This window comes from Phodopus roborovskii, unplaced genomic scaffold (assembly GCF_943737965.1).
Source record: "Phodopus roborovskii unplaced genomic scaffold, PHOROB, whole genome shotgun sequence".
NCBI lineage: Eukaryota > Metazoa > Chordata > Mammalia > Rodentia > Cricetidae > Phodopus > Phodopus roborovskii.
In genome coordinates, this window is record NW_026126525.1 from 21,217,725 (window position 1) to 21,241,770 (window position 24,046).

General features: G+C 34.2%; 1 protein-coding gene and 1 pseudogene across 29 annotated transcripts in view; one reads left to right on the plus strand and one right to left on the minus strand.

Moving 5' to 3' along the window:
* Adgrl3 (adhesion G protein-coupled receptor L3) overlaps positions 1 to 24,046 on the minus strand; it is a 734,924-nt gene that overhangs the window by 379,936 nt on the left and 330,942 nt on the right. For all 29 annotated transcript variants that reach the window (XM_051198505.1, XM_051198478.1, XM_051198481.1 and 26 more), the window contains one exon: positions 19,489 to 19,702. In XM_051198505.1, the coding sequence (XP_051054462.1) occupies positions 19,489 to 19,702 (214 nt within the window). The remainder of the gene's footprint in view (positions 1 to 19,488; positions 19,703 to 24,046) is intronic.
* On the plus strand, positions 9,067 to 9,462 carry LOC127232397 (60S ribosomal protein L31-like; annotated as a pseudogene).

Sequence of the window (24,046 nt, forward strand, 5' to 3'; positions counted from 1 at the left end):
AAGGTAGACTTTTCATTGTTGTTCAGATTTTTAGTTGGGTTCATTCTTCTAGGTCTCTGGACATTTCTCTAGAGTCAGTTTGCTCTTCAAACCTATAATGTCTCCCTCTGTTATGGTATCTACCTCTCTTTATTTTCTCTCATCTATTCGTCCCCCAATTCAATCTTCCTAGTCCCACAATCTCCTCCCCTTCTCTTTATCCTAGCTCCCTGTCCACTAACTACCCCACACCCCACTCCCAATATGCTCAGGAGATCTGGCTTTCCCCTTCTGTGAGGGACCTTGTATGAATCTCTGAGGTTCCTCCTTGTATCTTAGTTTCTTTGGCAGTGTGAATTATAGGCTGCATGTCCTTTGTTCTATGTCTAAAATCCATATATGAGTGAGTACATACCATGTTTTTCTAATTGTGACTGGGTTACCTCACTCAAGACAGTTTCTTCACGTTCCATCCATTTGCCTCTGCAAATTATGTTTAAAAAGCCTAAACTCACCATCCTTTGTTGTGTTTTAACAACATAATCTATTTACTAAACTAAACAGGAAAATATTTCCTCATTGACAATATTTTTTAAAGTTTTATTATTTTAAGATTCTCTAAAGGTATGTCTGTGAATGTACTAGAGGTAAGAAATATCCTAGAAAAGCAAAGATTATTCCTTTCTCCAACAAATAAAATAAGGATATTTTCAGGAAAAAGTTAGTCATCAATTTTCCACAATCTAGTTTCTGTTTATTGTTCACTGTTGTCTTTCATTTTTAATGGGTATTATGAAAGACTGAATTGCCTGGAGAACCATCAGTGGAGGGGAAGCCAATCTCCCAACAGTACATTGGATAAAATCCACAGGGACTTAACAACTGATAGAATGGTATCAAATTCATGCCACATATTGTATTGTATTTACTATCCTCCCACAAGCTTATTTATCATAAGCTTAAGTTGGCCACCTTTCCTTATGGGTGCAATAATTTACTTTCTTTTTTCAATCATGGAATCAACAGTTACATTTTCCAGCAGAAAATTATACACGTCCTATTTCACATTTCAACTTTATTATTTTTGAATGACCAACTTTCCATTTTTACCAATGTAAGTGCATAGGAAATTAAATCATATGAGAATAAAGCAAGATGTAGAAATGATATTCACTAAAGATATTCTTCTCTTGAATTTGTTATTCAGAGAACTCTCATATTTAGTACCTCACACCTTGAATAGGCACACACTATAAAATGAAACCATAATTACCATGGTAGAATCATCTAGTTTTACAACATAAATGCACTCATTGCTGAACAGAGGAAGTGGCCTTGCATTGGAATCTCTTCTATACAGGAGCAGAACAAAATCATGAGGTCTGTATTTTGACAAGCCATCACAGTGATCTCCCAAGAGCAGAGGTTTTAAGGAGCACTGGGTTAGTCACATTTCTCTGTCCCTTATGTCTGTCTTGTTGCATGTTTACAAGTGATCCCTATGACCTAGGATATATGATAATCACAAGCTTCATATCAGAGAAAATTGCCCTGGACACTGATATAATGTCGTGTGCATTAAACACCTGACATTTGGGGATTATTTATGAGTGGTTTAAAATCTGCTTATGACAGTTGGTTCTGTATATTCTAGATTCTTTAAGGGATGGATTTTAGGGGGAATAAAAATAAGCATGCTTCTCTGTGATCTAAGTATTGACAAGACTGATAAGTAATTGCCACTTTCCAAAGGAATGGCTAATACTGACTTATGTAAACATTTCACCTAATTGTCATTTTTACTATTTGTTTTGGATCGCTAAAGAAATGCTTCTTCTTCAGGATCACCAATGAAGTGTTTCTTCCCTATGGTGAGTGCCACTTTTCTCTCATCCTTCCACTGAAAGCTAAGAGGTCAAGAGAATCAGCTAAACACTTGAGTATTTTTTCTATATGCTTCCTAACAGTCAAGGTAAATATGATCTCTTCAAGCAATTTCAAATCCTGTAATAATCTCTTTGACAGTACAACTTCTCTCCAACAAATTCTGCATTTGGGTCAGAGTTTTAATTTGCCATGTCATTTGCATGAATTCGATCCCCTTAATGAAAATATTTTCTACTATCCATCATATTCTGACATAAAGTGACCTAGTATGTCTAAATCTGAAATCATGCACTTCTAAACACTTGTGGGCTCACATACCCCAAAGCAGTGCTTCATTCAAAGTGGGCTTCAATGGAGACAGAAAATAATGTATTTTTCAGCTGAGTTTAAAATCAAGTACAAGCTATAGAAATGTGACAATTAGTCAAATAATAAATATGAATATGCAATAAAATACAATTAGATAATTTTTTTCAAAAGTATGCTTATCACTTCCCCATTTCATCATGAGAGTCACATAAATATATAACATATTGTTATAGCTGGACTTTAAGCAAATGTCTCAGCTAGTGTCTGTTACTCTAAGTAGACCCATATAATACTGAAACACTTTTACATTCAGTTGTGGTTCTAGTTCCAGAAAATATAATACATTACATATGATACATCTTTAACTATTTTATATTTATACCATTACAGATGCTTGTGAGGGAGCTATCTATTAAAGGAAGCTAAAGAAACTATGGCTAATACATGCTCATTTTATTTGGTATATTAAAAATGACTTCTCACAAAATACTTTAAACATTTGAATATAAGCTGGAGGGTCTGAATTTAATATATGTGTTATCACAATCTCACTCTTTGAAAATAACATAGTACAGGCCCAAGGCAAAGAATAAAGACATAACAGTATCAGGTGAATCTGAGTTGCAAATACAGAAAGAGCAGTTGGTGGAAGAATGATAGAGTACTCAAATATAGGTCAAATTGAACTGAACAACATGATTTTAAGTATGAATTAATTTATAAATGAGTTTCAAATATGTAGGTGTTTTTCATTTGACACATGTTTACTTTCATAGTTTTAAGAGTCCAGCCATTAAATATTAACAGCCATAGAAATTAATCAGGCACATTCTTACTCATAAAGAGTTGAAACATAATAAATGTTTTAGAATGGTATTTCGGATATAGTCTAAAATAGCACAAACTGCACTATGTACCTTACATATTAATTATGTATTTGCACATGTTAGCAGAGTTAAAATTTATTATTTTAGAAGGTGAATAATAACAATAATGTTGAATTCTCTGGGAAGCCTGATAAGTAAATTTTAATTAATAACAACATTAAATACTACAAAACTGGGATATATAGCCTCCAATCTCCATACAAAGCTGGCAAACACACTATCTAATAAAAATATTATTGGCCATAATTTTCTTGCCTTGTCCCTGCTGTGGCTTCATTTCCTCAGTTAGTAGCCTGAGAGTTGATAGGGCAGCTACATAAACACTGACAAATAAACAGTATCTTCTAGACTAAAAGTATGCTAAATTAAGAAAAATAATAATTTTTTAAAAGTGTGTGTGTGTGTGTGTGTTTGTATGCATGTGTGTGTATATGTGTGTTTTCACATATGTATGTGTGTGTATGTGTTTCAGTGTCTGTGTATGCATGTGTGAGTTTGTGTGTTATGATAATAACCTTCAGAAGCTCATTTTCTTCCACTGTGTGTGTCCTGGGAATTGATAACTTTATCAGCTGTTGTATTTCTATATTCTTCAAGTATAAAAATCAAAGACAATTTGCTCTGCTTGATCTGATAAACTTAAGCAGTGTCTGCTCAAATCCAGGTGGAAGCATGGCATCTCTAACACACTGTTGAGAGAAATGATTTTTAATAAGTCTATAAATTCTTAGTATAGTAGGGCTAAAGAAGTGGGCTCATTCAATAAACATGTTTTTTGTATATGTATGAGGACTGCCTACCTGGCATGGCACATGCTCATAATTCCAGACACCAACAAAACACAGGCTAATCAATCATCTCTTTCTGATACAATGTGTTTCCTCAATCAAAATTTGGAATTGATGGAGCAGGGAAGATGGCCCATTGGTCAAGTATATTTGCAGATCTTCTAGAGGACATTAGTTCAGTTCCCAACAGCACCTTGGATGAATAAAAACCTCTTGAAAGTCCAACTAAAATGTATCTGGCATTTCTTCAGGCATCTAAAAGCATGTGATCGCATGCACATGCATGCATGCGCATACACACACACACACACACACACACACACAGAGATTTATATTAAAAAGTGACTTCTCCAAATGTTAACATGGCTAGCACCATGTTAACACAGCAAACTCCCTTAACAATACATATTACTTCAATTTAACAAAATTCTTATAATTACCCTATGCTAACGGAATTCATATGCTAAGGGAATTTATTTTCATATGTCAGCAGATTAGCAAAGAAGCCTGAACATGTATAGAGAATCCTATTTTTCCTTGTGCATTTGTAAAACTTGCCTCATGTTTTCCTTTCCAAATTGTGTTTATCTAAGTTTATTTCAGTGGCAACTATTTAGCTAGAGATTTTTAGCTAGAGATTTTTCCTATTTCTTTGTATGTATTATGAAACAGTTTCCAGCACATAATAAGTTAATGGAAAAATGTTCATGCAGTTAACTTGATCTTCCGGAAAAGAAATAGCTCTGTCCTGTTTAGAGGGTACCATTATGGAGGCTCACAAGGAGCCAGGCCAAGAGCATCGAAGGACTGGTTTAACAGCATGGAGGCTGTCTGGTGTAGCATCTTAAATTTTACAGATATTAATGTCCTACTGCTGTTAAGCGCAGCAACTGCACTGATCCTGTTCCCTAAGGTAAATCTGAGGATTTGTCTTGTTCCTTTGCAGTTTTGTGTTCTATATAACACAAACACAGGGTTCTGCTTGTCTCCTCTCACCTCAGTTCCCCTTTGTTATACATTCCAAAGCCTCACAGATCAAGCATCCTCCATGAAGCTGTACCTCATTTCTGACTAGACATCGGCATCTCATGCTGCTCCCACCCCTCTGCCTTTAGTTTGAAACCAGTGATCTTAAATAGTACATACTTGAATCATGGCTCTACTCTGACCTGACCTATGTGCACATTACAATGTTTACAGAGTGTGGTGTGATACATGAGAATTTTTATTCTTACTTTTTTTTCCCCTGACAGAAGCGGGCTCACTTCTGAGAAGTGGTGTTCATTGGTTTTGAGTGAGGCCATGGACACTTTTCAACCATCTTGATTTCTTATGAAATACTAAGAACTCTTTCAGAAACCAGAATTGAAAATCTTCTCTATTCCATGCATGCACACAGAAAGGTAAAAGATTATTTATTCTTTGAAAACTCTAAGCTCTGTGAAAATTGCTTTATTATTTTTTTTGGAAGTAAAAGTCATTGTAAGATAAATTTATAGACTGGTTCCAAGAAATCCAGAGAAACATTTTACAACAAGGTAGTTTTTTTTTTTCTATAATCAATGCTTCTTAAGTTTTGTAAAAACAAACCCTAACTGTTTATGATACTTGCATTTTATATTTTATTCATAATGAGTCAAAAAATAATTTTGAAGTATTTGGTTATTGCTCTGAAATTTTGCTTTCTAGTACAAATGAGTCACCCAGCACATTGCAGCAAGCAACTGTATCATTCCAAGACTGTATTAGCAAACAAGACAGGATAGATAGCATATTGGAAACTTTCAAGCAATTGCTTTAATAGCAGAATGCATGGAATTGTTTTACTGTTTATTATTTAATATCATACAAGCAAAGAGAAGGAATGAGCATTTTTGTTTTCTCATTGTTCTAAGATATGTTTAGGCAAGTCCCTGTGCAGGATTTTAAACATTAAATAATAACATCATTGAACCCATTCATTATATAGGAGATGAAAATGTGATCGTGTTTCTCTTTTTGTCCTTGGGGGCTTGCATTTCACAGATCACAAATGTGATCTTTAAAATATATTTGAAATTGTTTATGTGGTAACTGTGTGAGGATATGTGCATGTGAGTGCAGGACAGTATGCCTGTAGCTAGAGTTGTAAGTGATTGTGTGCTGTTGGTTATGAGTGCTAGAAACTAAATTCTCATTAGAGTAATGTACACTGTTAACCAGTGGCCAAGCATCTCTCAAGTCCCGTTTATATAAATAGTTTCAAGCTGGGTTTCCTTCATCCAGTTCATTTAGTTGTGTTGACCTTACCTCCCTGGATGGGTAAATAAGGGATGTCCTAAAAGAGGCCTACAGGTCTCAATGTAGACGCAACAGCACAGCCTTAGGAGGAGCCTGCTCTGTGGTTTGGTGCTGTTTTCCACAGTGATAACAAGAGACAAGAATGTCACAAAGTTTTATATAAATAGTTGAGAAGGGAGACATGATGTCATTATAGTACAATCACAAAAATTAAAGAAAAAAGAAAGGATAGAAATAAATCTGTGAAAATGTATTTGTCTACTGTTTTGTTTTGTTTTTCTTTTCCACTAGATCTCAGTTCATCTAGTGATTGAAACACTTCAAGATTAACACTAAGATCTCATGGCATTGTTTTCTCTCATAATGGAAGAACCTCCATGCAGGGAGAATATTTATGTTGATTCACTTGGTTTGGGTTTTTTTTTTCCACAGTTGCAGAGACTTCAAATATTCTGAGACACTAAGTCTCTGTGACAAGGTGAACAGTGGCATTCAATGTAATATGAGAATCACATACAAAAAGAAGTGAGAAAGGTTAAAAAGGGGTGTGGGGGCAGGCGATGCTGCTGTCTGAGGATTTGAAGAGCTATTGTTCCTACTGCAACTTTTGCTTCTGAAAATATTTTGAGATGAATTCTTCAGTTGCAAACTTTGGGGCATGTCTAAAGTGATTACTGAAATATTCACAATGCTCATCTGATGCAGGAAGGGGTTCTTAAGAAGAGAATAATTTTGATCCTATTTTGTGATCTATTATCCTATGAAGTTAGGAGAAGCTGTGAAGAAAAATTAGCATCTAAAGGTCCTGAGAAGTTACCCTGAAATTTCTTAAATACCTAGAGTGGATTGTCTAGGAGGCATTTCCTTAAAAATGTAACTCATAACATTTTTCCCCAAAGCAGTTTTTAAATCCAAACCCTTCTATTGGGGTTTAATGCCATCCATTCCATACTTCAGTCAGCTTGGTTTTAAAATGATGCTAAACTTAGACACTACACCGGTTATGTCCTCCAGATGTAAGTGTTGGAGAAATGCCCTTGGCTTTAATCTCTCCTTGCCTTCTGTTTCCGTTAATCACTAATGTTAAGAGTGTGTGAGCATGTTCCCTTACGCCTATTCCATGTTTCCAGAAATATTGGCATATTTAAATGATACTGCTTAGACAAAACTTGTAAGGATAAGACCTCATTCTTTAAAAATCTGGAGATATTATTTCTTGAAATAAAAGATCAATAAGATCTGCTATTTAATACCAACTTTAAGAAACAACTGTGGAGACTAAACAAGCCACTTTTCTTATTAATATAGTGACACTTCCATAATTCAAAATACAGTCTATCTTAAAAATGCAGAGAAGCTCCAAATTGGTAACCTCGGAGAAATACTATCCATGATGATAAATGTAATAGAGAACAGTTAACCCGGCATTTTTTCTCATGAGAAATATGTATTTTGTGGTTATTCCATACATAACACTAATTTGCCCTTGAACTAGGTAGTGAATTGGGTCATCTTTCCTATCATTTTCAGCATAGTGTTCATCTGGGATAGTGGTACATTTTACTTCAGAGTCGTTTACTGATCATTTTAAGGTTATGTTTCTTCATCCAAGTGTCCTGGGTGCTTTTGACTTGATAATATTTTGGTGGGCAAGTGCTACCTTGCACATGATATGGTATTTTGAAGCACAATGGGTTTGCTCACACTGGATGTCATTAGTACCTACAATAAACATCCATTTGTAGAATTTTCAAATGTCTGATGGAAGAAAACTTTACCTTGGGATAAGAACTGATGACTTATGATAATCTGTGAACTCCATGTCTGCCAAAATGACTGCTATAGTAATTTAATGGTAACCTGGCACAATGAGAATAAATTGTTCTATGGTTGGTAAAGTAAAGATGAAGAAACTGTTCTTTGAGTTTAGTGATACTAAAAATATTATCACTTTGAGGTATAAAGGCTTGGTTACCATAAATCAAAGCATAAGAATGAGCAGAGATCAGGAGACCATGGCAAGCAGAATTAAAAATGCATCAGACCTTCTTCCCCAAGGATCTGGACCACCACATTTCCCTTCTTTTATTTACTCATTTATTTTCAATATTTCAGATATTTTATCCCATATAAAACTAAAAAACTAGGATTGTATTTTTATTTTATGTTTATGTATATTTTGTCTGTATATACAAATGGGTACCATCTGCACCTCTGGTGCCTGCAGACTCTGGAACTGGCGTTAAAGACAGTTGTGACGCACCATGTGCGTCTTCTAAACTGAACCTGTGTTCTCTGCATGAGTAACAAATGATCTTTAAACATTGACCCACATTTCTGCTACTACTGAAAAAAATTAACAGATCCATAAACTAAGAAATTACTTATAATCATCTTCACAAAAGTAAACTACATACAATCTGCTTATTATGAAGCACATAAACTATTTGAAGGCATAAGAAAGAGGGAAACATTAGTTTGTAGGATGTTAAAATGGAAGCATTTTCACCTCCTAAAGAAGATATGAATTCATCCTTAGCAAGATCACTGAAACATTTTTTTTGTAAGACCATACTGTAGCTCTGACAGACTTATCTTGACAACTACTGGTATGAAGCATGATGGGGAAAATAAATGTATAAATAGTTACATGTGTTAGCACATATTTAGTTTCTTCTGTTGAACTTTCCAGGGGTGGAAAAATAGTGAATAAATAGAATTTTATTTTAATAATAGTCACTCTGGCTTCATGAACAGATTAAAATATGTGCAATTCTTGCTCCAAAAATTGCAGCAGAAAGGCATTGTTAATTGAGGTGGTGTTTACTCATACTTTTAAAATGTGCTTAATAGACACATTAAGACACTTAGTAGAAATTATAGACATATGGACTATAGAAATCTGTACAAAAGCTTTCCAGTTTGGGCCCTGCAGAATGGCTCCTGAAAAGAAGTTTGGCTAGAAGAAGGGCCGTTCTGCCATCAACGAGGGGGTGACCTAGGAGTACACAATCAACATCCACAAGTGCATCCATGGCGTGGGCTTCAAGAAGCATTCTACTCAGGCACTCAAAGAACTCTGGAAATTTGCCATAAAGGAGATGGGGACCCCAGACATGTGCATCAATAACAGCCTCAATAAAGCCATCTGGGCCAAAGGAATAAGGAATGTTCTATACCGTTCTGTACCGTATCCATGTACATTTGTCCAGAAAACATAACAAAGATGAGGACTCACCAAACAAGCTGGACACATTGGTAACCTACATGCCTGTTACCACATTCAAAAATCTACACACAGTCAATGTGGATGAAAACTAACCTGCTGAATGCCAAATCAAGTTGAAGAAGTGCCAAAAAAAAAAAAAAAAATTGTACCACAGAACCAGAGTTTAAAGATGTAGACGTTCCCATATAAAAGTATTCTGGATTTTGAAAGTTAAACTTCTTGTGATTTTTTAGGAACTTTCCAGTTCTTCAGTTCCCCACAGGTCATTCAGTAAAATAATTGTATGTATAAAGAAAAGTAAAACATTTTGAAATACAAAAATTACACATACTTCTATTCTGAAGTGCATAAGTGCATAGGTAAACCAACATTAACAAAATCAGGATGAAGTTCTCTAACGACGACATAAATTCGTTCACTTCTAGTCCCCACAGCAACTAGCACAGGTATTTACCCTCACATGAGCCTGGAGAATCATCACCTCTACATCACTCACAGAAGCAGTGTGTGCCTCAATTAAGCTTCAATGCCATGGTCTCTTTAAAATGTATTGTTTTGTGTGGTTATGTGTATTTACATATGTGACAAGGTGACTTACAAGCTATGTGCACATCTATTATTCTGAAGTTGGTTTAAAAATCATGCCACAATGACCAAAATGAAATGTTCCCTCCCCCTTTATTTTTATTCTCATGAAAAATACTATATCAGTTAGATATATGGGTCAGCCATCAACAGCACTTTTTTGTTCTTGTAAAGTTCTTGGGTTCATTTCCAGCACCTACATAGAGGATAATAAACATCTGTACAGTTCTATGGAACATTCCTGTCTGGCCTCAGTAACAGCCAAGCATAAAAGAATGTACATAAGATGCATGCAGGAATTTTCTTTTATCTTTATTTCTTATAATATTATAAAAAGAGTCAGTAAGACATGTATCAGATGTGTATTGATGACATTACATCAGAATCACCTTTTCATATATATGTTGTCCTTTCTGGGTACTTTAGAGAAATTGGACAAATCACACTGAGTCAGATCACTTAGTCTGTAGTATGTTTATGTCTCACATCAATTTTTATGTGGCTTAAGTTGCTCCCATTAATTTATGGTTCTCCATGCCCTGGACATAAACTAACAAATTCACACTGCATACAACTATTTGTTATAGAGTTTTTAATGTCACAGCACTGAATCACTATTAGAGGGAATAATCAGATATGAAGTCATTTCAAGGACCCCACGCTTCCCCAGTGTAACAGGAAAAGTAATTCAGAGCCCTGTCTCCTTAGGCAAGGATGATCTACATGGATTCCGTGGAAGGCTGAAAGGCCTTTTAGAGGAATAATTTGTGGGAAAGGAGGGTATTTTGTAACCATAATTTATAAAATGCCTTACTGTAGTGTTTGGAAAGTTTTTTTAAAATGATGAAACTGATCAGAAATAGCCAATAATATCTGGGAAGTAGTGGCTTTTAATCCCAGCACTTGAGAGGTAGAGGCAGGGTGAATTCAAGTACATTCAGTACTGTTACACAGAGAAACCCTGTCTCAAAAAATAATATAGTGGACAGTACTAAAATTACTAATATATGTGGTTTTAGGAAAACCAAAATATTAAAAATGCAACATTATCTGTATAAAATCACAAAGAGAAAGATATAATGTCTGTATGTAAGAAAAACAAATACCACTTATAACAGACACATTCAATAATGTGCACTTTCAGAGAATAATTCTAAAATAAAACCACTATTACTAAGAAAGAAATAAAAATTCAGTGTCAATATATCAAGAGATAATAACCATAACAGTGTTTTGATTATTGTGCTTGTGTTGGTGAGGGCATCACTGGTCTTTCACATAACACTGACAGACCCATTTGCTAAGTCAACTCAAATCCCTACAGAACACAGTAGTTAGTATATCTCTCTATATATATATAAAATGTCTCTATAGCTATTATATATATACATATATATACATATATATATGTATATATATGTATATATATAATAAAAGAATAACAAAACAAACAAAATCAGTTGCTTAGTGAACAGCAGTAAATGCCTGGGAACAAAGTGGCTCTTAATAATTCAGCAGCATCAGTACTCTTAGGTGAAAGGAATTATTCATTTCTTCCTGGCTATACAACTTATAAATTGTGTATATACGTTGTGTAGTCTCAATTTTGACATAACAATTATCTCTTCTAGTCCTTTTGGTATGTTGGAGTGTATTTCCTTCATTCGCATTGCAACATCTCTGTAGACTTACGATCTCAGCCAAGGAATATTTACTCACCACACTAACAGGTCCAAGAAATAGCTCCAAATGTTTATTTTCTAAGAGTGATAGCACCAGTAATTAGGATTACTGGCATTTTTGGAAAGACTGCAATTATTTTGATATAAATCTGAACAAATATATGTGTATATTTCTATGATGAAACCATACATATGAGTGAAGAACAGACTTTGCTTTTACTATTTGATAATTCCAATTACAAATAGATATGACTCAGATAGCTTCCTGCTACACAAGAGATAACACAAATATCTAACTCAATAGAAACTACTCCAGCTAATACATTTTTTCCCAATAAACTAATATCTGGGGGACAGTGATTTTTAACACCTTAGGAAGTAATATGCCCCTTTAACAAGTAATGTTTATACCTTTACAATATCTTTTACATAATCTCAGCACTTGTATGGAATCAATGCTAAGACTGTATAAGAAATAAAAATAAACTCAATTCCATAATAAAAATTACTTCATATGAAACAAAAATAAAACTGAAACACATTCATTTTTATCATCTATGAGATAAAGCCTTGTTGATGGAGATACAATATGTCTAAAACTTCATTATATAAAACGTTAGTCGTTACAGAGTATTGTGTTTCTAATATTTATTTCATTAAAAATATGTGTATCTTCTCATTTCTACTTTGAAAGTTCTCATAAAACTTCCACTCATGAAACCTTGCTGTTCTTAAATTTACAAAGTGCTATGTGTTGTGTTTATTACCAGTGCTATGCACATTTTAAATTATTCTGCATGATAGCTAGCAATCTTACTTTTACTGAGATTTTGCTATAGATAATGATGTGCATAAAAAATACAAAATATTGATAATACTAACAGACTCAAGCTGCATAGTTAGTGCTTGTCTTCAACAGGAAATTCAAGAAAAAATGTTGCATAAATTAATAAGCTTCACAGCATACTCCCTTTCAATTAGAAAAATGAAGTCACGGATCAGAAGGAGACTACAGTTGTCAGTTAAACCAGCATCATTTGGAACTACATTTTACATATTTGTTTTTAGACCCACAAGAAAGTATAGTTCTTATCCCACTTAAAGGAGACCATTACAGAAAACCTCAACCAATCAAAATGCACCTGTACCTAAGGCTCAGCAAAGATTGTGGAAGATGTGGTGGAAAGACGGCAAGAGCCAGAGGATCTGGGAATTGCTAGGAGACTGTGGCTCTTAAAAACAACAGAAGCTGCATTCATTAAGTCTCACCTACATGCCAGCCTGAACAGGAAGTGAACAAGGACAACAGCAATAGATATGTTACCATGGAAGATGGAAAGTTCACAAAGCTCAACCCAAGACAAAGAACCATAGGCAACTCAGAAATACTGGGAGTGCAGGAAAGAGTTTTCCCCTGAGAAGAGCATACCAGTTTTTATCCAATACCAGTGGTCAGTCCTGAATATGTTGTACAGTGATGTAATGTTATACAGACTGAGTATGTTGCATTTGTGTATTCAGGGAGAAAAAGACAACCAACACAGATATGCACACATACATAAATAACAATAGAAAGATCCTATGAATTTGAACTCAAGCAAAGAGAATACAAGGGTTTGGAGGGAAGAAAGGAGAGGGGGAAATGATATAATTATATTGTAATTCAGAGTATAAGTTAATAAATTTGGCTACAACATGACAAACTTCATTTTAAAAGAATGAAATCAATAATAAGTTTTACTAAAAACAGTTTCCAGTAGTAAAAACATATAAATTCAGCTCTTCTGATACTTCTGTTGTTAGAATAATATCATGAAAGAATTACAGATTTTCTTTTTCCTCAACCTTTGTTAAAAAGTATATATATGTATATATGTGTGTGTGTGTATATATATATATATATATATATATATATATATATATATATATATATGTCACAGATAAATTTATTTTTTGTTTGTTTGTTCTTTTGTTTTGTTTTTTCGAGACAGGGTTTCTCTATGGTTTTGGAGATGGCCTGGAACTAGCTCTTGTACACCAAGCTGGCCTCAAACTCACAGAGATCCGCCTGCCTCTGTCTCCCGAGTGCTGGGATTAAAGGCATGCGCCACCACCACCCGGATGATAAATTCTTTCTAAATTAAATTAACACCTAAGGTAACATGGAAGCATATATGAAGACTGCTCATAATGGATTCTCAGATACAAAAGAAAGTAAAATGTGGGAAAATATAAATAAGTGGTCTCAGGATGAGAACATTGCTGACTATCTGTATTCTATATATTGGAGCTGTGAGAATGGGCTGTCTGTTCTTCCCTCCTTTCTGTCTTTTGAAACAAACACAAACACAAATATCAATCCAATGTGTAAAATAGATAGGTTTGATACCAATCTGGGGAAATGCATGTACTTAAAGATTTGTTGCTGTTAATGTTATAATTTTGAAAGAAATCATGAAATGTTGTAAAATGGATCATCAAAGTCACAGAGGAGAAGTGGCTTCTTTGTCTATGTTCCATCTAGAACACTTACTAGGCTAAAGACATAAAACCTGTCACTGGCATCAACTTCCTGTGCTGCTATGGGAGATTTTTTTTCAAGTGCTCTAGGAATGAGTACAACAGAAACCAAGATCTTTTAGGAAGCTGTAAAATCCCCTGTGGTGCTGATATCAACTGCAGTGTAACTTTGAAAAGGTGAGAACCAATTCTCTCTCTTCCTTCATGTCCCCTGTGTGACTATAACATCTGATAATATAACATTGTTAAAATATTCCTAGAATTATAATAAAAATTGAGACTATCAGTTAACTAGAAATATATTTCTACTGAATGCATTTCACGGCCTGCGATCCTAAGTTAATTCAAATGCTAGTGACAGACTTATTTTAGTCTACATTTAATTTTTTTTAATGTCTCTTTCTCCCCCATGGCCCTAATTAGAAGTTAGCAAAGTTAGCTTGACTTTAAATACATATTTTTTTTAGCCTTAAATATGTATGAAAGGTAAACATTTAAAAAAAAAAAAAAAAAGAAAAGGTTAAGTCATGGAGAGAGAGGCATTAACAGCAACTATTTGGAGAATTTTACTACAGCAATAAAAATGTTCTGAAACCAGCTCATTTTAAAGGTTGCCCTGCTTTCTAAGTGTTAGAAAAGAATTATGCTTGTGACAAAGATGCACCATGTAAAAAAATCTTCAGTAACAATGAAAAACAACAAATACTGTGAATGTGAAAGGCCACATTCAAATATGTCTTATACAAAATCATTGATTAAATAACCAAACAAAGACTAATTTAGGTTGTTCAAGGTAAGAACTGAGACTTCCTTAGGGAGGGGTGTGGCTATGTTTCTTGTCTTCATTAGTTTGTCTGACACGTGAATGAGCTCAATTTGTACAAAGTCCTTGAGCTATACACATTTGACTTGTGCAATGTTCTGTATGTCTGTCAGTGAGATCACATGTTCACATAAATACTCACATGTATGTGTATACACATGCCCGTTTGCAAGTGTTTTTACAATATAAATTTTATGACACAAGTTATGCTATAATATATACTAAAATGAATGCAAAAATGTCAATATACATGACATTCATATTTCTCATATTTAATGGGAATTGATGTCCAATTTATACTAACAATTCCAAGTCAAAAATATAAAAAGGAAATTTATCCAATTGTGTATCATCTAGTATTTCTGTGGTATCTTACTATCACGAGTACCTGATTTACAAGGAAGGTTTTGAAGGAAGAGTTTGACTCCAAGCATTGGCATGTTTGGAGAGGACGGGGCCAAGTGAAATGCAGGGACATCCGGAACTGAACAGTAAGATTTTAAGCCACAGTAGGAATAGCTGGAGGAAGGAGGCCACTCTACCAGTGCCTTTCCAGTGGCCTTCTGCTTACACAGCTTGCATATAAGGGAGCCAACTCCAACACCTTCCAGCCCAACAGGCTCTCTGATATTGACTCGTCAAATGAAATTTCCTCTTTTCATCTCCTCAATAAATGTAAATGAGAAAAGAATAAAATGCTGAGTAAATGATCCCAATGGCTGCCTGCTATCTGGCCAGGATATTTTATGTGCAGGAACCGTGCCTGGTTTATTTATCTATCAAGTCTGAGTAGCTGTCATAGTAAACCCCATTTTTATCCTTCCAAGAGTTGGCTGAGTTAATGACTCAAATATCAGATTTAATAGCTAAAAGCAACACAAAATTCTAGCAGAATTCCACACATGGAATGTTCAAGAAGCTATGCAGTTGCTAAAAGTTATGTTCACAGTAAGATTCCAAAACTATGTCACATATTTCTTTTAAAATATCTCTAAAATATGTACAATATCCAAAGAATAGAAGCCATGAAAATATCAAAGTTTAGGTAGTTTACCCATTTAAACACTAAAGTTAGTTGTACTGAAAAACTTTAATTTGGCATTCTTTAAACCTACAATTAGACAAAGAAAACACTTTGTGTGGTAACTTGGAATACCTGATATACAATAAGGACGAATGTGGAGTTTCAGAAGGATAAATAAATGCACTGTCAATTGAACTAATCTTTCTGTATGAAAAAAGATACAGAAATAAATAGAGAACAGTTAAAGAGGCTGAGCAGATAAAAATATTGACATGAGCTCATTTAGATGTGGACGAAGTAGGTACAGTGTGTGTGTGTGTGTGTGTGTGTGTGTGTGTGTGTGTGTGTGTATTCACTGAAGATCAAATCCAGGACTTAAAGCCATTCTAGCCTCAAGATTGGGCAATTCTGTGAACTCTAAACAAAATGGCATCTCTCAGGAGGATGTCAGATTGGACAGTTCTATTACAGATAAATGTGGATTCTTGTCATATCTCTTTTCATTGAAAGCCCAAATTTATTAAACTTAATTTAAGTAGATATCTGTTATCATACCTCTTTTAATTCAATGCCCAAATTTTTCATACTTAATTTAAAAGTTAGTTCAAACTTCAATTTTTGTAACTTGTTCAAAATTTACATAAAATGCACTTTATGTATCTCTTTGTCTCATCTGTCTAAGGGATAGATTTAAATGAGTAAGTTAAAAGGGTTTTTTTTATTTCCAGAAGTCTATACAAGGATATATACAATAATTTTTGTACTTCGTAATAATAATACTTTCTCAAGACATTCTTAATGTTTATATGTGAGACAATCTTTTACTGAATGCTTAAATTTGACAACAAAAATCCATTAATTGAATATCCACTTCAGGAAAAGTTACTTTTCATTTTTATTTCCTTTTAATATATTCATCTGCTTAATATATCCATGTTATTAGCATCATATCCCTATTACCATCATTTAACACACTCTGGTTGGCATAATATTGCAACAGTTTCTTATAAAGGAGCTGGTAGTGTTGCCCATCTGGCCAGAGCATACCAAACTTCTTTCTATGAGGATCAAGACATTTATTTTGGAAACTGAAAATGCAGTACACACAATAGTCCAAAGATAAATGGCCATAGTTATTTCCCACAACTTTGAAAGTCTCCATTAAGAACATACCAGGAGGATGCACTCAAAGAATTTAGTTGGTACTGAAGGCAGGCTCCTGCTGCAGTTTTGTTACTATGTATTACAGTCCACATACTTCAGTTGATTGAGAGGATCAATTATTAATAATTTTTGTAATAATTACAAGATTAATGGATTACATTGAAATGGTATTTATGAATGCACTAAAACAATTCAAGGAAAGCCTTATGTAGAACGAAACTAAAGGAGTTAATGCTTCTGCTATATATGCCATTTACTCTGTAGACACAAAAATACTGGAATCCGTCATTTACTAAACCAATTACAGATTCTATGCAATCATATATTTGATTACTTAACTGGAATGTCTAACTACTTAGCCACTATGCTACTCTTCATAAACCTTTCCAGAAAGAATATTCCAAAAAAACATGAAAAAAATCTAATATCTTTTTAGGTATAACATTATTTAAACTAGATGGGAGTTTATGAATTTTATAATAAAGACAGACATACAAGTAAGCAATGTATCCAACTTTTATCAAAAAGATCCTTAATTTCAAAATTTTGTCTTTTCAGCATCTGCTTTAGCATAAGCCATCTTTTTAGCAACAGACAAATGAGATCCCATGACATGTGCAAAGAAAATTGTCTCTCCAGTATTCTTCAAGTGACATGCTCATTGGACATAGATGTTATGTCTTCTAATTATTTATATATCTATCATTAGTCTAAAGGTATTAACTCTAATAATCTACCTACCACATGGAAGAATGCACAAAATTTTAAATATAAAGAACATAAAATAAGGCCAGTGGATCAAGATGCTTGCCTTCCAAGGCTAGAGATTTGAATTTAATTTCTGAACTAAGGTAAAGCTTGAAGGAGGGTGCCAACTCCATAAAAATGCCCCTTTGTCCCTTTTGCATCCATCATGACATGTGTGTACTTCCTGCACAGTGTACACATAAACAATAATAATTTTTAAAGCAGAAAATTGTTAAAATGAGGATGTCTTTTGTAAGCCAAAACAGAGATGGTTCAAACTCTATTGTATGTCTTAGTTACCTCTGGGGCTTACCCACAGAGTGATGAGTGTTATACTCTGTGTTCAGTGTTCAGTCTCTTCAGTTTTCTAGTCATTTTAATTTCTTCTCCTTTTAAATAACTCCTTAAAGAAATACTAAAACTTATAAAATCCTTATGAAAAAGTGACCCTACCCAATCATAAAATGCATTCAAAAAATTTATCTTTTACTTGTGCATTATTTAATAACTAATCACCCTGACAAAGTAGGAAGTATGAAGACATACAAAGTGAATAGCAATTTATTTCTGAGAAATCAGTGTATAGTGAACAAATGTTTAATGTCTGTATCTCTTTCACTCTCTATATAAATATATATGTATATAGATGTGTGTGTATATATATATATATATATATATATATATAACTTGATTGATAAAGGGCTTTTATTATGATAAAATTTAAATTTTCTTTGTTTGGCAATAAACCTACCCCCTCAGAATTAAACATTTTCCCATATCTCATGAAATTACATGATACCTTTGTTTATATATTTTGATATGGTAATAATTTAAATAGTCAAATGTACTAAATACATTTCAAGTACTATATTGCAAATTGCTATTTTCTTTGTTACTTTCCCAGGTCAAAAAACCCTTCTTTAATTATCTTTTACTATGCTTTTATTAATGATTATATATGACATATTTATTTGATTATTTTATTTTTGTGTGCATGCATGTGTTGGCTTATCTGCATGTGCACCACATATGTCCAGGTGTCAATGGAGGCCAGAAGAGGAGGTCAGAGGCCCTGGAACTGGAGTTATAGGCAGTAGCTGGTGTTTGGTTCCCTTTGGGTGCTAAGAACCAAACCCGGGTCGACTCCTCTGTAAGAGCACCAACTGCTCTAAATCTCTAGGCAGTATCTCTGGCCCCTGACCCTGCTTTTCTTTTCTCTATTATGAAAAGACTATTTCTGCACTATACATTTCATTACAGTGAAAATTCTGGGGAAAAAAATGAATTTTGTATCTTACACAACCAAACCATTTTTAGAGAACACTGACAGAAAATAACACCAGGGAGGTTGCATCATTAAGCTTATCAATAATGCTAATGAGTTTTCTATTGCCTAAGTGCTACAGTGGATATTATAGCACCGCCATTCTGGAGACAGGAAGGGCGATCTACAGTGGAAACTTTCAAATTTTTCTAAAACGCATACCACTTTATACTCTTAAACTACCTCAGTCTATCAGACAGATTTATGATGAACTTTGATATATGTGCAAGGAAGAAGTAGGAAGTCTGGAAGCACCATACCTTTGAGACATAATCTTATAGGCATCTGGCAGATAGCATCGGATGTTCTCCATCTGAGCAGGGTCAGAGTCACAGATCTTATCATCGGTCCTTCCATAGTTGGCACTCTCAATCATAATGACATCTGTGCCAGGACAGCGGAGCTCAATGGGATAGCTCTCACAGGAGAGCTCTCTGCGGACCACTGCCATGGGAATTGGGGCACGGCTGAAAGCTAGAGGAAGAGGTAGAAAAGACATCATCATCATCATCATTCACATCCAAATGCCAAATTAAGGCATTCTAAAATATTTTGAACATTTTTAAAAAACAACTTATTCCTTAACCTTGGCACATTTATTTAAGGAGAATTTTTTGGTCAATCTTATGAATTATGAATGCTGTATTTATCTGGCTATTATTACATTTATTTAGTCAATTCAGTTGAAATTAAGTTAATTTAACAAAGAAACAACACATAAACAAGGCATATCAACACAGCCCATGTTGGACTAAGTAGACAATTTGGCTGATTAAGCTCATCAGTCATATTTGTCAAAACATTACATAGCTTTAATCGGGGTTGTCATTGTCAAAAATATCACTAAGAACCAAACACTAGTCAGATGTCACTTTCTGCTTCTCACACTCTGTGTGTGTGTGTGTGCGTGTGTGTGTGTGTGTGTGTATGTGTGTGTGTGTGTTATTTTGTACAGAGCTCCAAGTTCAATTTGTTGAAACTTTCTTCCTTTTAACATAAAATTCATTCATTTCAGTAACCCAGTGGGGGGAAAAATGTACAAATGATGATGGTTAAAGGATACATTCCTGTAGATTATAATATCAACTACTTATTCAAATGACTTCTTAGTGTAATGTGAAATGTCTTCACAAACAGACATAATAACTTTTCTTCTGGATGCATTGTGCTCCTAAATTCCATGAGAGCTGCTTTAAAGTGTTTTTGTTTTTTCCTCTTTTATTTTCCTTCTCTTTCAGACTTAGACACACACACTTAGTTACAAAGAGGGAGAGTGACTAAGTTAAAAAAAAATAGAAAAACAAGGTTTTCTATTTTGTTCCTTTTTAATTATTATACCACCAATGGAAAGGCTCTGATTACAAAATACCAAGAGAGAGAAAACTCCGACAACCTAAGTATAGGTAATGAAATTATCTATTTCACTATTATTTGTTATCATAATTATATATATTTATATGGTATATATGTATATATATGTGTATGTATATATTTTAGGGTAACATTACTTTGAGCATTGTGAAGTGGGACAAGGGAAGCTCATATATGCTCTCTTTAACTTGTTTCCTTTTGTACTTCCTGAGGCAAGTCTGTTTTAGTAAGGCACACACTGTAATCTGTTACATGTATATGTACTTGCTGAGCAAACTGGGAAGCATGGTTGTGAAATCTGGTGAGTTTGCTTAAATGCTGTCCTTTAGACCTACACATTGTTTCTGAGACTGACTGAGGTAATAAAGGAAATATGAACCAGTCAAACTTTTCTATAAAAGATGGCCAGCAATGAATTAGTTAGTTGAGGACACTACACAAAATAATATAGCGTTTTCAGCTTTATACACACTGAATGAAAGTGTCAGAATAACAACTGCATGTGCACAATGGTTGGATCAAAAGTCTAGAATTGGGGAGCAGTATTTAGACTAAAACCATAGTAACATGGAAATTGCACAGGAGTGAAGAAAGAGATAGAAACAGCAAAGTTGAAGTTAGCAGGGGTCACTGAGTATTGGAAGGAATCTGCTACATCTTCAGTTGAGTTATACAACAAAAGAGCACTGTCTATTATATTACTGCATAAACTATGTGAACTAAACCATTTGTGATGACATTAAGGGAAAAGATCTTAAATTGTTATAGGAGAGGTGAATGAAACACCTTATTACTTCTCCATAAGCAATAATATGATGAAATAAAAATTGGTTGTAAATGTAAACATAACTGTCAATAAAACAGATAGTATCTGTATTCTGTGCTATTTGTTATAACAGAAAAAGAAACAGTTTAATAGTCTATATTTTAATTTATTTTTCATTACCTTCTTAATGGCATCTACCCCTTTATGCTTTGTTTATAGATTTGAAAAAATAAATAAGCCTCCCAGGAATTTTTTTAATAATGCAGAAGAAATGCATATTAGAAGGCTATTTTGTAGTTGCTTAATGAGAAAAAGTCATTCCTTTAAAAGGCTAACAATAAAGCACATATCAGGTCTCTGTTAAAGAACAAAGCAGTCTTATAACTTGGTGATTAAAGTCACAAGTTAAGAGACAGAGAAACAAATGATGCCCAGGATTAAGGCACAGACAAAATGGGTTGATATATGCTGCAGTGAGCAAAATCTGGTAGGAGCTGAGTATACAGAGATCTCTATAAATTTCAGGACATACATAGGATAACCCAGACAGGTAGTATATGTTTGTTCTGTTGCTTTTAAAGAGCATTATGAAGTAGTTTTTTTGTTTTGGTTTTTGGTTTTGTTTCCATATGTCTATCAATTAATCTTTGCTACTCTTCCACTGTGCTTCTCCTTGTCTGTAGCTACATTTAGCGACTCACTTCTGATGGATATGGTGTGGAAGCAATGACTGCAAGGCTTCCTGGAGTAGTTCAATGAAATCACAGGGCAATTTCAGCCTGTCTCTTGGATAATTTCCCTGTACAGTTAGTTACTTAAATTGGTGGCACTCAGTCAGCCCAATGGAGTAGTGGAAGGGTCTGAAGACCCGAGGCCCCCTACTGACAGCCACAGGAATTTACAAGGCACCAATGAGGGAGCCTGTAAGTCCCAATACCCACAGACTGCCCTTGTTAACTGCAACACTAGAAGAGTTTCAAACACTTACATCTAATGAAACAATCCCCAGATTCCTAATCCACAAAAATAATGAATGTTTTTGTTTTAACCAGCATGAGTTTGAAGCAACAGAGCAAAGCTCAGAGCTAAGCCTAAAAGAATATTTAGAACTGACACTGAACTATTGGGTACTGAATAAATACCAACCCAATGAAAGAAAAATATTAGAAACATCCCACGAAGATTAACTAATATTATTCAGTGGAATAAAATTAGCTCAATAGATACTATATGGACTGTATAAAATATGTATGGAAACAACACTAAGAAGATGATAAAAATGGCTTTCTAAATTGCATCCATAACAATTATAAGGGGGAAAATGATCTTTTGCAAGTTAAAAGATAAAAATGATTTACTTCCAGTGATTTATGAGGAAGAAGTTAATTAAGTCCTTTTACATGAAGACAAAGTACTATTTAATGTGTTTCTTAATTACAGATGGGGGTATGGTGCTAAAAGGGACATGTTTCTATTGCATTGGCAATGGCTTTGGAAAATACCTCATTACTAAAATTTTTGCCTAAAGTAGGTATTACCAATTTTCATCTTCAGTAGAGTCTTTGACACAATTTTATTCAATATGTGTGTCTTCTCTGTGCCATTGGTACATGCCAACACATTGATTTAAGGTATAAAAATATGTCTAAGAATGGTTGACAGTAAAAGTTTCATTAGAAGACCAAAGAAATATACACTCCACATTTATTTTAAAGGTGCATTTACCAGTACTAGCATTATTATAATATACAGAATTTAAGCAATAATTTCTTCAATAAATAATAATTTTAATATTTCAGCCCTTAGCTAACTGAAACACCCCACTAATTAAAATTGACATCATAAAAAGAAAAAAAGGACTATAAACTTCTATAGTCAAAAGCAAAGCATGAAATTTAGATAAAACAATGTAGAAATTACATGTAAAAGGAAGATTTCTAATGAAACAAACATTATAAAACTATCTTCAGTTACTATTTTGGCTTCGGAATATAAATACAAAGCTGTGGACTTCAACAGAAATAGTTCTGCGGAGGCTGTCTCAAAAGTAGCAAGTATTGGAATAAGTGAATGCACATGCAGTTGCTATTCCTTTTCAACAATCATCAAATCTTATTCTAAATTTTCTTCTAATTAAATTCACAAGGGAGATAATGTCCTAAATTCTATCAAATTTCACATTATCATAATTTTCTCAATCTCCCAATGCCAAAAATGTATGTTCAGCATGTCCTTAAGAATAAAAATTGTGATTTCATGATAAACAAGAAGTCAGGAAAATGATCACATATTTCAAAAAAACATAGAAAAGAAAAGAAAAATAAAACTTCTTAGGAGGCAGGAGCGAGGATAGGTGGGGCTGACAGGCAGAGCGGATCAATAGAAGGAGAAATGAGGAAGAAGGGAGCAACAAGAGAACAAGGGGTGCAGGTCATCAGGGGCCACCTACCCAGCTACACAGCAAGGCATAGAGTAAGAAGGGAAGAAAGGGATACAGGAATAGACAACCAAAAAAAGAAGGAAAAAGAAAGAAAGAAAAGAAAAGAAAAGCCCAGAGGGTTCCGTTCGGTTAAGAAAAGCTGGCAAGAAACAAGACACGCTAAGGTCAGGCATTCATAACCATGAATAAGTCTCCATGTATGATTTATTTGGGAGCTGGGTTGTGGGCCCCCAAAAGAGAC